Source organism: Alternaria atra (genome assembly GCF_907166805.1).
Source record: "Alternaria atra isolate CS162 genome assembly, contig: 28, whole genome shotgun sequence".
Taxonomy (NCBI): Eukaryota; Fungi; Ascomycota; class Dothideomycetes; order Pleosporales; family Pleosporaceae; genus Alternaria; species Alternaria atra.
This window is the reverse complement of record NW_025091326.1, coordinates 1561387-1575763: the sequence shown is the minus strand read 5'-3', so window position 1 is coordinate 1575763 and position 14377 is coordinate 1561387. Positions and strand designations below refer to the sequence as shown.

The following is a 14377-nucleotide window of genomic DNA, read 5'->3' as shown; positions in this document are numbered from 1 at the left end:
TGTACCGTAGTATCCACTATGATTATCACGCTGTGGGATGCTTACAAAAAACCTCAATTTAGTATCCCGCAAGATTACGCTCAAATTGACCCCTTATCTACAGACCCATAGCGGCCCAAGTACATCAGAGACTACGGCACTATTGCATATCTCGCATGAGTTCATCTCAAGTAGAGCGGATAACCAGAGTCTAGTTATCGAGTTCACAATTTGTGGCGAACAAGGAATGTTGTGGTTCCATCAGTGACAAGTATAGACTTGACAAGTATCCACTTCAAAACAAGGTCGTAGACGTAAGCAATTGCCTAGAAATTGAAAAAAAAGGTGTTCGTGCTCAATGTTCCGTGCTCTAGATAAACGTTTTAGGTGATCTCAAAAGGAGACAAAGATAGAGCTCAGATATAACTTGTCGAGACAAAGGGTGCCACCAGCGGGGAGCATATCCACGTTTCGGACAAGGCTTTCTGGAGACAACACTATGGTCTGGCTGTGCGTCAAATTTAAAGATAAGCAACCTGAGGTGTTCTTTTGGGAGGACGAAGAGATGAGTTTATATAGTCCAGCGCTGTTGGTTCAAAGTTGTGCTTTTCGGCTAAGAAAGAGGATGTGCAAAACGATGATGGTGAAAACGAGTATTCATGACAATATTGGTTATGGGGTATCACACAGTCTACATACCCACTCGTATGTTTGTGTAGCCCATAGCTTACAGCTCATCCCTCTTTCTCCTTTGTCCACTTCCTTCTTGCTCTGCTTGTGTCTCCTGAGCTTGCGTCTGATCACGTTTCGCGCTCTCCACATCTTCCTCCCACATCTTCTTTTTGGGATTTCTCGGCTTGTCGCTCTCCTTCAATACGGTCCCGTCACCGAGAGTGACCGGGCCCTCGTCTTCATCCTTCCTCTGTTGCCTGAACTGTGGATGATCAGGCACCTCTTCCTGTTGCTGGTGCTGATTTTGTTCCGCCATCTTTCCTACTTGCTGCGAGTATGAACCTTGTGGACTAGGATCCTGGCCTTGTCTGTGTACTCCGCCTCCTCGGCCGACGGGGATGTAGTGTGGTTGGGCGTTGGGATCGCGTCGGGGTATGCCACCTGTTGCGCTAGGCTGAACAATGAGAGTTCTGGAGGACGATGATACTGCGACACTCGAGGATGCGGCTGAGGATGCGGCGCCGAAGGGTAGGACGGCGAAAAGGATGCGAAAGGTAAGCTTGACCGGCCAGATGATGAACCAGGTGAGTGGTCCGTATAACCAACGACGGAAGACGAGCCAGATGATTGTCGTTATGAGGATGTAGAAAGTAGTCTCAAGATACCACGTGTCACTTTTTGTGCTCTTCAGTAGAGTCGAAACCAAGTTCTTGCTGTTGGCTAGTAGTGTGTTCAGATCCGAGTACTGTTCCCCAAGGTCTTGTAGTGCGGCGTTGGTCTGTTCAAGTGTTTCTTGTGCGAATCGAGAGCGCGATAACTCGTCTTTCATCAACTGCGCTGTTCGGCGCAGAGCAGATGTGACGTCTGAAGAGGCCTGAGCGACGACTTCGCCTTCCGATAGCCCTTGTTGTTGCTTTCTTTGGCGGTACGTGGAGGATGGGGTTGAGGAGCCCGATTGTAGGTTAGAGAAGAGGAGTTCGCGTTCTTTGAGCTTTGCGCGGTCGGCGTTGTGCTTGGCCGTGAGTTGTGCCTTGCGGTATTGTGATCGCGATCTGCAAAAAGTTAGGGCCAGCATGCCATACCAGGGGATTTGGTAAGGGGAAGACTTTGTCACCTACGATCTCAAGTCTTCTGTCAATCTCGCAAGCAGTACAGCAAGTCTGCTCCTCTCGCTGTCTTTGCTACTATCCCTTCTTCGTCCAGTAATGCCCCCTTGTGACGTAACGTCTTCGACTTCTTGCCTCAGAAGTTCAAGGTCCTCTTCAATCCCCTTCAGTGTCTCATGTATCTCAGCACTAAGTTCCAACCTAACATCACCTTCCTCGGAATTATCGAGTGGCTGCGAGCCTGGCTGGAAATCTAACTTGGCTAAACGTTGGATAAGTTGGCCGACACCTCTGTTCGCTTCGGAGAGGGCGCTTAGGCGGGTGGTGAGAGATTGCGTGGTGGAGGGAAGAGGTGCCATTGTGGCTCGGAATGCGGAGAGGGTTTGGTCGATGTATGCAACTGCCCTATGACGGAGATGGCTACGGTGGGCCGTTTGGCGGGGTGAAAGAGCGTAATGTGTTTGGACGGCTAGCTGTAGCGTGGCCCGCACAGAATCTTGAGCACGGACGTATCGCGAAGAGGTTGCGACGAGCCTAGAAGACGTCGATTGCGGTGTAATCTTGATCCAACAGCTACTGGTACCTTGTCGCATCTATCTATTTTCTACCTCTTCTGACAAGCCATAGTCTGCATCCCCGACCCATCACTCCGCTCCCGCCGCAATGATCACCAGATTCCTGACCGACGTCCGCGTCACATTCAATCCCTTCTCCCCGCGCTCAAAGCCCGCTCGTCTGTTCCTATCATTAATACCACCGAATGCACGTGCAGATGGCATGAAGATTGAGTCCAAGATGCTGCCGCGAGACAGTAAAGAGCCTGCAAGCTTGGGTGTCAAGTTCAGTACGTACACATGTTCTGTAGACCTAGGTTGTGCATCTGGAGCAAAGAGCTAACATGTCTGCGCAGAGGACGGCAAGGAGATGAACCTCGACCTCAGCAACATGCGCATAACACAAGTCGTCGAGGAAGTCGACAGACATTCACGCTCATTGGCACGGAAAGACGAATTGGCGGGCAATTGAGGGTCCAGCATGAAGGCATGAATGTACATATGTATCAAGATACAAAGCATCGGTCGGCGTCACGGCAATGTACTGGGTTGGGCTGAAATGACGTGTTGATCCTTTTTCTCATGAGTCTATATACCGTCCTCGGTCGGAGTTAATCATGCACGTTTATCTACCATTGACCATCATTTCCCCACTCCAATGATATCCAGACTTCTGTCGTCATCATGGCTCCCGCTAGAACTAGTTGGACGGGGCACCGGAGATGTAGAACCACTTGTCGATGCTGGGGTCGATGGGAGCGGGCGCCTTGTTCTCGCCCTGGGGAATGTTGAGCGAGCTAGCGTCGGTGCGGTCAGGAGAGTGTGAGACGGTGGTGTTGGTGCTATAGATTCGTCAGTACAGGTTGTCCAGCAGTTGCTAAGTCGTCACATACAGGCTGATCTCGTCCTTGGGGGTCTTGCCAGTGGCAAGCTTCTCCCAGGCCTCAGCACACTCGCGGACAATGTCCATGGCGTACTTCTTGTTCTTGCACTCGCCGGAGAAGGCGAACTGGTTCTCAGGCTTGCCGTCTGGGATCTTGTAGATACGGAACCACTCGTTTGTGGCACGGAGGAGACCGGGCAGGTGGCGCTCGACGTCCTCGACGTCGTTGAGCTTGGGCGCCAATGGGTCGTTCACGTTGATAACCATGATCTTCCAGTCGGTCTCGCCCTCGTCGAGCAGAGCCATGACACCGAGAACCTTGACCTGGATGACCTCACCAGGCTTAGCGACGAGCTCACCAATCTCGCAGACGTCCAACGGGTCGTTGTCACCCTTGGCCTTGGTCTCCTGGTGAACAACATTGGGGTCCTCCCAAGTCTGTACAACATCAGCACCTGTGTAGTATCCGATATCGGCATCGCGTCATCGTACCTGAGGGAAGGCACCGTAGTTCCAGAGGTAGCCCTTGTGGGGGAAGCAGTTCCTCACGAAGCGTAGCTTGCCCTTCTTGGTGTCCTGCTTGATGGGGTTGAGCTGTTCCTCCTTGGAGATCTATTGCGATGATTAGCCTCGTTCTTCGCGCGAAACCTTGCATAGGCCACAGAGCAGCCAATTGGCATCAACGCACCTCCATCTTCGCGTTGGTCCAGCGGGGCACCTCAACAACCATGTTGAGGATCGTCTGCTGCTCGTTGGCGTAGAGCGGGATGTCGTGCCATGGCGAGACGAGCTGGCCGTCCTTCTCGATGAAGACGCGGTGCTCGAGGGTGTTGGCAGAGCCAACCTTGCGTGTGGTGTAAGACATGGTGGATGTGCTCTTCGTAGCAGCTGTGCGAATGGCTGTGGAAGAAGAAGCTGTGGAGTTTAGATGGCCTGCAAGTAGACGAGCCCTAGAGTTGATTTTGTCGTTGAGGGGTCTACTAGTGGGGCTGGCAGGCGGGGAGCTCTGTTGGGAAGGCGCCACTGTGACGAACGTCACCGCCGACTGTCTGCATGAGACAGTCGTCGCAATAAGGAAGGGGAGCTTCGACCGGGGGATCAATCTCTGGGCGGGACGGAGCCGCAATAACGATTGACAGATGGGCATACAGATGACACTCGTATAGTAAACTACTAGATGGAAGCGCAGCCGATTCTCCTCTCACGCGAAGCCCAGACCGAGGATCAAAATGCGACCTTGAGGTACGGGAGCGGAACCCGGAAGCTCCAACTTTTTGTGCACGGACACCGAGGCAGCTTAAGTCGGCTTCCATCGTTCAACACTTGTTTCCCGATTCTCGACATCACAGAGTGTTCTCATACATCCTCCAAGCATCCGCTTCACTTGTTAGGGGTGGCTTGTGAGCAGCTCGCGATTCGAGAGGGTGTTCTGACCTCAAAAACAATCATGAGCTAACGCGCCACGCAGCAGCTGTCACAACATCAGTACAGCTTATTGGGCCGCCAAAATCCAGGAGCCACCGTGTCGTTTTCTTGCCTCAGATCTTGGACAGGCTCGTCTACAGTCCCAGTAAAAGCTTCATCCTCGTCGTTCATGTCCACATCGTCCTGAAACCCATACGGCATGGGCTCTTCCGACAGCCCTTTCCAATCCTGGTCATCGTATTCTATTCGATCGTTCTGGCCCAGATAATCTTGATCGATGTAGCGACTTTGCAGAGGATCTTCATCAATTCCCAGTTGCAGAGGTAGTTGCTGGCGTCGTGCTTGTTGGTCATAGATGCTCGGGCCAGCAAAATCCGGTACTATCGGACCATGATAAAGCTGATCCGCGAACTGCACAGTAGGAGCCTGCTGAGCCGCACTATAGAAGCCCGTCCTGTTTTGTCGTAGCCTCGATTGCGGGTATACTGGTTGTGTTTGCTCGGTATGCCTCCTATGCGGTCCAGCAGCATGGCGTCTCTGGTAGAATGTATCGTTGCACTTTTGCAAAACCAACCCCAGATCCGAAGACGTCGTTATCTGGACCTTTCCAACAGGACTATATTCACTAGGCTGGCCGTGGTGTCGATACTCAGCAAGAGCGGGTGCTCCTGAAGCTGGTGTTGCGCCCAACTTGGCGCCCTTTGGGCTGCTACGTGGTCGAGCATGGCAGGCGTCCGTGAGATGTGCAGATGCAAAAGGTGGCATCGATGACGGCGAGCAAGCAGTGTTGGCCTCATGTAGCTTCGCAGATCGGTCGACGAGATTCGGCCGCTGTGGAGACGAGCTGTGTTGAGGGGACGATTGCGACCTTGAAACTCTATCATGTAATGGATCCAACGATGACAACCTGAAGCGATCAGCAGGCATGCTGTCAGTTCTTTGTTTCGTAGCTGATCGGGGAGGAGCCGGTAGCTTGAAGACATTGTGCTCTCTCTTTTTCCTACTGTCAGAATTACCACAAGAATCTATATCGCGCGAACTGAAACGGACAGGAGGTTTGCGAGGTTGCTCCGGCATTGTGCTAAGCGGTCGAATTGACTCTGACCAAGATACGTAGCTATTACTGTCATGGCGGCGGCCTCTACTTCCGAAGCCCAGGTATGATGCTGGGTCCGCTACCTCAACGGTAGGTATAGGATTTTCATTCACAGACGGCTGATCACGACGATACCGCTTGGTTCTCGATGTGGCATATTCTGGGAGCGTATTACTGTCCTTCTCGACTGATACCGGGCGCACTGAGGTAAAGAAAGCAGAAATCTCCCCCTCCTTCGTATGAACATGTTTTCTTTTCCGTTTCTTTTGGGGTAGGTCAGATCGAGGCGTAGACTCTGGTTCGTCCTTGTGTTTCTGCAAGAACTTCATTTCAGAAAAGACTAGATCGGGCACTGCAACATGTCAGACGGATAACGCGGGATCGGCTCCCAAGGCACCCTATCAACGATGCCGCAGGAGGAAGAATGGAGTGCTCACGTCCGCGGCCCTTGATTGTGGTAGACGTCCGTCCCTTGTTGAATAGTCCTAGCTGCTCTCGTGGCTTCAACTGGTCCAATCGTCAGCACCATACAGTATGGTCCAGACAACCACATAGACATCTTACAGTCAACCGATCCCCAGACACGTTTCTGGACTGGAAGGTCTGCATGACACCAGGTGGCTTCTCGCCCTTCTTGCACCGGCCCTTGCGCCGCGTTTTCTTTGATTCGTTCTTGTGATCGCGACGTGCATGGGGGCCTGGCTCATACCGCTCCGGACGCGACTTTCTTCGAGGTTTGCGCGCATACCGGTTGCTGCTAGAGCTATCACTGCACGCCGCCGGGAGGGCCTCGCCAGCACTATCATCTACTGACTCATGCGGAGAAGATGCAGGCGGACGGGGATCGAGGATCGAGCTGTCTGATTTGCGTCGACGTTTTTGTTTAGCGGGCTCTGCAGTCTGTTGATATCTAACGGGCTCGCGTGGTGCTTCCGGTTGCACTGTCTCGGCTAACCACTTTCGAATGTCCATGGTATCCTGCATTCTAGACGAGCCGTTCCGTTAACGGAGTTTGATCGCTTCGCTGACCTGGCGAAGCTGTAAAGCTCGAAGATCGATGTGGTGCTACAATGTGGCGCAGGTGAGCGGGTAGTCGCGATGGTGGGTTAGCGGTTTGTGCGATGAGTGACGACTGAGAGGTGCTCATATAGTCTGGGACATATCAAACGTCTGATGGTCTTTTTGAAGCAATCAGGCGTAGTATCATTGAAGGTGCTAGTGGGTGCTGCGATCTGAGGCTTCCGTCATCGCCAATGCCACTGCACTGCTGGAGGAAGGCACGATGCATGACGCGAGCGAGTCGTCAATGTTTGATGCCTTAGTATGCTCAATCACGGCAGCGAAACGCTCAAACACCTCTCTTTATCTCCATATTGTATACGAGGTCCCGGCATCATTGGATGACTTGTCTTGCCATAGAACCGATCACCACGAAAACGTCGTCTTGGCATCGTGCTGCCACACGCGTTGTGCCGCTATCGCAAGGAGATGACTGCGAAGTCTTCTTTTTATTGACGTCCTTGGAGATGCACATAGTCATGATACAGGACAATTTGTTCAATTTGCGCTGCCTCGGTACATCTCGGTAAATGCTGCCAGGCCGCCGCCTTTCAATTACTGATGATGATGAACACGTTATCAGAGGGTCAATGAGACAGTTCGACATGTCCCGGCACAACGAGTTGCAGCCATATATCTGCAATCACTCTTCTGATAGAGTATTTGCAGCTTTCTACATGTTGACGTCGCACGCACGAGCCAAGCTGGAATGCAGAGGGCCTGGAAGTTTAGTTTAGGCCCGATCCCCACACCGTCAGACTAAGGATGGCGACTTGATAAGCTTCTTTGAACCACCACCTTCTGTCCAATGCCTGTCCGCCGTTGAGCTTTCGTCACAGCCCGATATTTTTGTTGTAGCCACGGGCGCAGATCGCTGCTGTCTCGAGCACGCAATCTGTTCCATCCGCAGGCTTGTCCATGCGCGTGTTTCGCAGTGGCCCAATGACGCTTCCGCACTCATGCCGGCACTCTGAAGAGGGACGATGGATCGGGGCACCTATCAGAAAAATCGTTTTCTCTGGCTCGTCGACGACCATGTAATTGGGTATACCTGGTCTTAGGCTAACGTGGGCTGCATATACCCAGCATGAACACACAGACACGGGACAGACTAAGAAGCCCGCTTGCCGACATGTATGGCAGAACCAGTATCTGCACCCTGTCCATCGTCAGGTGCGGGCTCCCAGACAGGGCATTGGGACAAGTTAGCTGTGAGAGGCCAATTCTGTTTGCTCTGCTGCAGGCCATGTCCGAACTACGAGACGGGCTGGTTCGACTGGCTGGAGAGGCACATTGCACCCCGTCGCTCGCGGCCATCCACGTCGCTCTATAAACCGGGCCCTCAGCTATCCAGTCCGTGCGCCAACCCTTTCCTTGCATCCAGCCTAGCGCTCTTTCACCTGGTGGAGGGGTACTCATATCGTCGCTTGCCCCGCCAACCTAGACGCTTCACTATCTCTGCTCCTCACCCTGTGCCATCACATTATTGCGACAGCTTGCAGCCGACTTCTTCCTCCTCTAACTCTTCAGAGCAATCGCTTGCGCCATCAACACCAATACAGCCTGGTGCTACAAGATCAAATGTTCGTTCCGTCACGTTGCTACATACTGCCTGCACGGGAAGCCGCGATGGATTCCTCGCCTTCCTGCACTTTTCCTTCACTCTACAACTCCTGTCACTACCTGTCTTGAGCTTCTTTGTATCGCGCGCTTTGTTTCGAGTTGCGAGAGCTAGTATTGAGACCGTTCAGTGTTCGACCCAGACATCACTCACCATGTCTAAGCTCTTCATTGGGTAAGTGCGCATTCTTCTCACGCCGCCGGCGCGACTGACTTTTCACAGAGGCCTCGCATGGCACACCGACGACCAAGCTCTTCGTCAGAAGTTCGAGGAGTTCGGTCAAGTCGAAGAAGCCGTAAGTGACACGTCACTGGACGAACCTTTTCGTCAAGGTCAAGCAAATGCTCACACCATCTCAGGTCGTGGTTAAGGACCGCGATACTGGTCGTAGCCGAGGCTTTGGCTTCGTTCGCTATGCGCAGGACACCGAGGCCGACGCCGCTATGCAGGCCATGAACAACGAGGAGTACGTACTCATTTTTCCACGTGTCTTCTAGTTACCAGAATGCGTGAACTAATGTGCTGATTCTCCTAGATTCGACGGACGTAGGATCCGCGTCGACAAGGCCTCCGACCGTGCTGGCGGCGGCGCTCCTCGTGGCGGCGGCTACGGAGGCGGCGGCGGCGGTGGATACCGTGGAGGTTACGGCGGTGGACAAGGAGGTAAGCTTCTCACTTCGTATCCATCATGGATCTATATTAACTATGTCCTCAGGCTATGGTGGCGGTGGCCGTGGTAAGCACATCTCGCCCATCTATTCACAGTGAAGACTAACTAGGAAAGAAGGATATGGCGGCGGTGGCCAGGGCGGCGGCTCTTGGGGACCTTCCCAAGGCGGCGGCGGCGGTGGATACCAATCTCGCGGTGGCTACGGTGGCGGCCAGGGCGGCGGCCAGGGCGGTTATGGTGGACAAGAGGGTGGTCAAGGTGGTGGCCAGCAATGGTAAACACCTCGACGAACCCTCGTCCTACAGTCTTGTGCTCCTAGAATGACCGAAAGTACAAACTTGCTAGTTGAAGGCAAGAGTGCGCCTGGGCTTGGAAGTGGCTTTTACACGGAGGGGATCGTTTGGATGTTAGCCGACAACGCTCCTCGTTCGAATGGACATCATCATCCTCGTGGACGTTTCATATTATGTTAATGGCAGTAGGGGTGGTTGGTACTGAGAGATGAGATACCCATTGAATCAGGAGGTGCTGCTACTCTGTACTCGTCGCGCGACCAGATTTCTGTTCCTTTGCACACTATCCTTACGGTCTCTTCGTAGTCTTGATGGCTTACCATCAATTCAAAAGCTGTGTCATTTGAACGAGTCATTTGAACTTATCCAGAAAAGTGACCACTAAAAAGCAAATAACAGTCCAGCCCAAGCAGGGAGCCTCATCCGCCATCGCCTCGCAACGGTGTAGCACAGTAGGATGTGCGCATCTCTTTGCGTCACCCATAAGATCACGTCACTGCTGTTATGATGAGGCTCTGCGGTCTTTTACGGGTACCTCCACAAGACGTATGCGACGACGCTATCTCCCCTCACCACCCACTACATGGGGCACTCTTGACGGCAGCTAATTCATTACTTAATAGTATGCACGAGAGCACAATCTCAGCACATCAGGAAAATGCTGCAGCCAAGACAGCGCATTGTGACCATCGCTGCATATTGCATACACAGCCGCCGACAATTTCTGCTGCAGCTGCAGCACCAATGCATAATAGAAAGGCAAGTTCCTGCAAGTGCTGGCTGGACTGTCTGCGGGAAGTCAGGCGCACTCCATGCTGCATTTTGTATAGCCCTCGCGCATACACTTCCGCGCCTTCGCATGCTTTTGCTGCTGCCTAATGTGATCTTCATTTAGGACCATCAGAGCGCCAGGATGCGACGTCGAATATCTTGGGGCAAGGAAGCATGCTGACGACCCCGCCTCACCACTCCTCCACTATCGCGGCCCGCCAATACCCACTACTCCATCACATCTGCTTTGCTTGTTCTACGGCCGGCTGAAACGACTTCAAGTCCATCATGAAAAGTTGGAACGGGTTGGAGGATGCGACGGCGCCGGTCAAGCCTCAACGGACCCCGATGCGATGGCGTGCACTGTCTGCGACTTTCGTCACACTCGTGTGCCTCGCAGCAGTGGATACCATCTTCCCTGAATTGAAGAACTGGGATGTGTCCTCTTTCTTGGACAAAGAGCCTGCGTTGCATCATGCTGCTTTTGAGTGGTCCGAGGTATGTTGAGAGAGAGTATTCCTTGAGCGTCGCACCGCACACGTGGGGTCTGCAGCCACTTTGGCCGGCATCTTATCAGATTGAATGATATCGCCCGCCCGAGTCGCACAGCAGATCAGGACTTTAATGCCAAGAGATGTCGAGGACGTATGCCGGAGCACCACAGGCGACTCCCGTCTCATAAGGCTCAATAGAAAATTCTGATCGTAATTGGTGGCCTGATCGTTTTACATGCTGGCATGCCAAACACCGTATCAACTTAAGCGAACTACAGCTTTCCACAAACCACCTTATCAAGGCCGCTTCAGCACACTATAATATCACTAGTGAAAGGAAGACTAATTAAGCTCCAGATCACTCCAAGTGAGCACCTAGAATTCCACAAATGCTTTGGCGAATTCGAATGCGCAAAATTAAGCCTGCCATTGGACTACTTCAACGGAACCCACCCTGATCATACCGTTGATATCGCCATCACCAAGCTACCAGCCAGAGTCTCTGTAGATGATGCCCGCTATGGTGGCCCGATCTTATTCAACCCTGGCGGTCCGGGTGGTCCGGGTGCAGCAGTTGCGATCATGATAGCACAGGCGCTACAACAGGTCGTGGACTCTAAGGTTGAGACTCTCACTCCATCCACCGATGCAAGATATTTCGACATCATCGGCTTTGACCCTCGGGGAATCGGTTGGACGGAACCGGCCGCTCGATGCATGCCAAATCGGCCTGCTTCGTGGTCTTGGAAGTTGAGAGAAGAGACTGAAGGCCTAATCGGAAGCTCAGATGCAGCTCTTGGTAGACTCTGGTCTATGCACCATGCCTTTGGCGCATCTTGCAAGCTAGCCGAAGAAGATCAAGAAGGCCCGGATATCAAGCAGTACATGACGACGGCATTCGTTGCTAGAGACATGTTGGAGATCACCGAGAGACATGCTGAATATGTGGCAAAGGAGGTGGTTAAAAAGGCTGCACAGAGGGCTGGCAAGCGTCCGGGGTGTGATAGCTCCACATACGTTCCAGGAGAAAGCAAGCTACAATACTGGGGCTTCTCATACGGGACGCTACTTGGGTCCACCTTCGCATCCATGTTCCCCGATCGTGTCGGACGTCTTATCCTCGATGGAGTCGTCAGCGCGTACGATTACCAACATTCATTAGGGAATGGAAGTCTCACAGACGTCGAAAAGGCCATGAACTCCTTCTACACCTTCTGCCATAACCTTGGTCCCGGCGAGTGTTCCTTGGCCACTGCGAACTCAAGTGTTCTCGACATAAAAGAGCGTACGCAAAACATTATCGCGTCGCTATACCATGATCCGCTTCCCATTGTTTCGTCAGACGGTCCAGACTTTCTTACTTGGTCCGACCTCAAACTAGTGATCTTCAGCGCGACCTACCTGCCACGCCTCATGTTCCAATCCGTCGCCGACATCCTAGCTGCCATCGAACAAGGAGGTGGTTCGGTGACCGACGAGCTCGCTGGCATGAACCACTACAATCATGTCTTTTCCTGCCCTGCCAACGGTACAGAACCACTTGACTTCCTAGATTACTTTGTGACGACTACGGCCATACTATGCGGCGACGGCGTAGACCAGACCCATCTTACCAGAGACGAATTCGAGGCGTACTGGGAGATTCTAGACACTCTGTCGCCGAACTTCGGCTCCTACTGGTCCATGCTCCTTATGAGTTGCGCAGCATGGGAGATCAAAGCCAGCTACAAGTTTGAGGGTCCCTGGGGTGGTAATACATCGCACCCTATTCTCTTCATCAGCAACACGGCAGATCCCGTCACACCTCTTCGCAGCGGACGCTACATGCATAGTCTCTTTCCCGACAGTAGTCTTTTGATCAGCGACCATGCTGGTCATTGTTCAATTTCCGCACCCGATCTATGCACTTTGAGCCGTGTGAATGCATACTTCCAAACTGGTGAGCTGCCGTCGCCAGGTACTCTTTGTGTACCGCCGCCTAGTCCCTACAGTCTCAACTCGACGGATCCGGATAGTCCTTTCTATGATCCCTCATTGGAAAATGCAAACACCGTCATAGACCAGGAGGAAGACTCTGATGGAGTAAGGCTGCTAGGTGCTGGTGAGTGGTTGCAGAGGCGGGCTGCTGTAAGCGGTATGTTCGGCATGAACATGCCTGGTGGTGCAAGGATGAAGCAAGCTATTCAAAAGTTCTTGGAAAACTCGCTATCAGGTTGAGCTCGGGTTGAGTTTGCCGTAGCCAAATATGTATTGTAGCAGCGTTACTCCCCTTCTATCCCTCGCAACTCACTCTTCACTCGGTAAATCAATGGTTCACAAGACACTCTACACTTGACTACAATTACTGGGAACTTCCCTAGATTGCCTTGTTTCATAGAGGTATCGTTGGAGTTTGAAATTTAGAATGGCCCACGTCGCCATGCGTTGCGATGACCCAGAGTAACGCACCCACGACATAGCATCGCATACACCCTACTTTACATTAAAGCAATAGAACAAATCTCATCATGCTCAATGACCACCCTCCTAAATCTCTACCCATAAAAGTTCACCTTCAGACTCTCGATCTGGGTTCCATCTCTGAACGTCTTCCGACACATCAATGAGATGCCCTTGTATTTAGCGACAAATTCAGTGAGACCCGAGGTAGCTTACGTTAAATACATGAGTTGAACGTGTTCGGCTCGCAGGAGATCGATAGCTTCGATAGCTCGTACCATCCGTTAAGATGGCAGTCAGTTTTTGCTTCTTAGTCCAAACACGGAATTCCATCGAAAATAGATCCCACCACATGGACATGTAGTTCGAAAGGAGTACAATCACTTCCAAGAGAGTAGGGAGGTGACTCCATGTACAAGGCTTCTTCATGTGACTCATGTCCAAATCGACATTCACCCGATGATCGTAAGTTGTCTCAACTGATTGAACAAATTCCATCTTCCACTGCCTCATATTCGACAACGAGTTGGATGCGTCGAATATGTTATTGACAATCACCTTGAGAGAGCGCAATTCGTGAAAGGTGGCGGATATATAGGCTTTTGCGGTTTCGGACCAGATTGTTCGGCAACTGTAGGGCCGATTAAAACGATTCCATGCCCTGTTGTAGTAGCCGCAGTCTTTTCGACATGTTCCCAAGTCAATAGTTAGATCAAAGACTCCTTGGCTTGTTTCAGCTGGGAGACGCAGGAGTGGTGAGTTTTCATAGTTGGCCTGAGCCCTATGCAGATTTGTTAGTTGGTATGTTCAGTCATTCTGGTGATTGACTGTACTTACAGTACTAGGCATGCGGTAGTGGGAACTAGACCGAGTGGTCCACTGCATGGGAGCATATTGAAGCGTTGCGATGGAATATTAGAGCCGTGTTACTGTTAAAGAGTTCAGGATATGCTTATGATGTAGTGATTATTGATGGGAAGCAAGAAGTCTAGAAGGTCAAAATAATCATGAGCTAGGAAAATGGAAGCTGCACCTTCTGAGCACCAGAATCATCCGCTCTTTCACGTTTATACAATCTAACTATCACTTACCACGTTCCGCATATTCATATATATCACCCCTGTACCTGCACTCCGCATCGAACCTCTAGTGCCCTTACAACTCCCTCAAACTTATGTCCAAACTTGTTGTCACATTCCTTGTACCATGGTTCTGCTCCGCTAATGGCTGCCGCGCCTGCTACTTCAGATACTGTTCCCAAAACAACATACCAGCCAGCCCTAACAGAGAGGCAGCCTCCATGAGTATTCGTGCT

At 52.0% G+C, this 14377-nt stretch overlaps 6 protein-coding genes across 6 annotated transcripts; 3 read left to right on the top strand and 3 right to left on the bottom strand.

Annotated features, from left to right (window-relative positions):
• Positions 1-706: 706 nt before the first annotated feature.
• Positions 707-2116, bottom strand: ALTATR162_LOCUS7580 (uncharacterized protein; the record flags this gene model as incomplete). Its single annotated transcript, XM_043315208.1, has 2 exons — positions 707-1703; positions 1770-2116. 2 exons carry the CDS (start codon positions 2114-2116, stop codon positions 707-709), a joined length of 1344 nt encoding a protein of 447 aa, XP_043171143.1.
• Positions 2117-2173: 57 nt separating this feature from the next.
• ALTATR162_LOCUS7579 (uncharacterized protein) lies at positions 2174-2783 on the top strand (the record flags this gene model as incomplete). The annotated part of the gene is made up of 4 exons (XM_043315207.1): positions 2174-2182; positions 2331-2336; positions 2385-2601; positions 2668-2783. The coding sequence occupies 4 exons, from the start codon at positions 2174-2176 to the stop codon at positions 2781-2783; spliced, it is 348 nt and encodes a 115-aa protein (XP_043171142.1).
• Positions 2784-3011: 228 nt separating this feature from the next.
• ALTATR162_LOCUS7578 (uncharacterized protein) lies at positions 3012-4059 on the bottom strand (the record flags this gene model as incomplete). Its single annotated transcript, XM_043315206.1, has 4 exons — positions 3012-3153; positions 3205-3632; positions 3687-3806; positions 3883-4059. The coding sequence occupies 4 exons, from the start codon at positions 4057-4059 to the stop codon at positions 3012-3014; spliced, it is 867 nt and encodes a 288-aa protein (XP_043171141.1).
• A 617-nt stretch (positions 4060-4676) lies between these two features.
• On the bottom strand, positions 4677-6699 carry ALTATR162_LOCUS7577 (uncharacterized protein; the record flags this gene model as incomplete). The annotated part of the gene is made up of 3 exons (XM_043315205.1): positions 4677-6067; positions 6153-6222; positions 6280-6699. 3 exons carry the CDS (start codon positions 6697-6699, stop codon positions 4677-4679), a joined length of 1881 nt encoding a protein of 626 aa, XP_043171140.1.
• Positions 6700-8549: 1850 nt separating this feature from the next.
• ALTATR162_LOCUS7576 (uncharacterized protein) lies at positions 8550-9343 on the top strand (the record flags this gene model as incomplete). Its single annotated transcript, XM_043315204.1, has 6 exons — positions 8550-8569; positions 8618-8690; positions 8755-8861; positions 8931-9058; positions 9111-9131; positions 9180-9343. The coding sequence occupies 6 exons, from the start codon at positions 8550-8552 to the stop codon at positions 9341-9343; spliced, it is 513 nt and encodes a 170-aa protein (XP_043171139.1).
• A 1074-nt stretch (positions 9344-10417) lies between these two features.
• On the top strand, positions 10418-12840 carry ALTATR162_LOCUS7575 (uncharacterized protein; the record flags this gene model as incomplete). Its single annotated transcript, XM_043315203.1, has 2 exons — positions 10418-10627; positions 10981-12840. The coding sequence occupies 2 exons, from the start codon at positions 10418-10420 to the stop codon at positions 12838-12840; spliced, it is 2070 nt and encodes a 689-aa protein (XP_043171138.1).
• Between the last annotated feature and the right edge of the window lie 1537 nt (positions 12841-14377).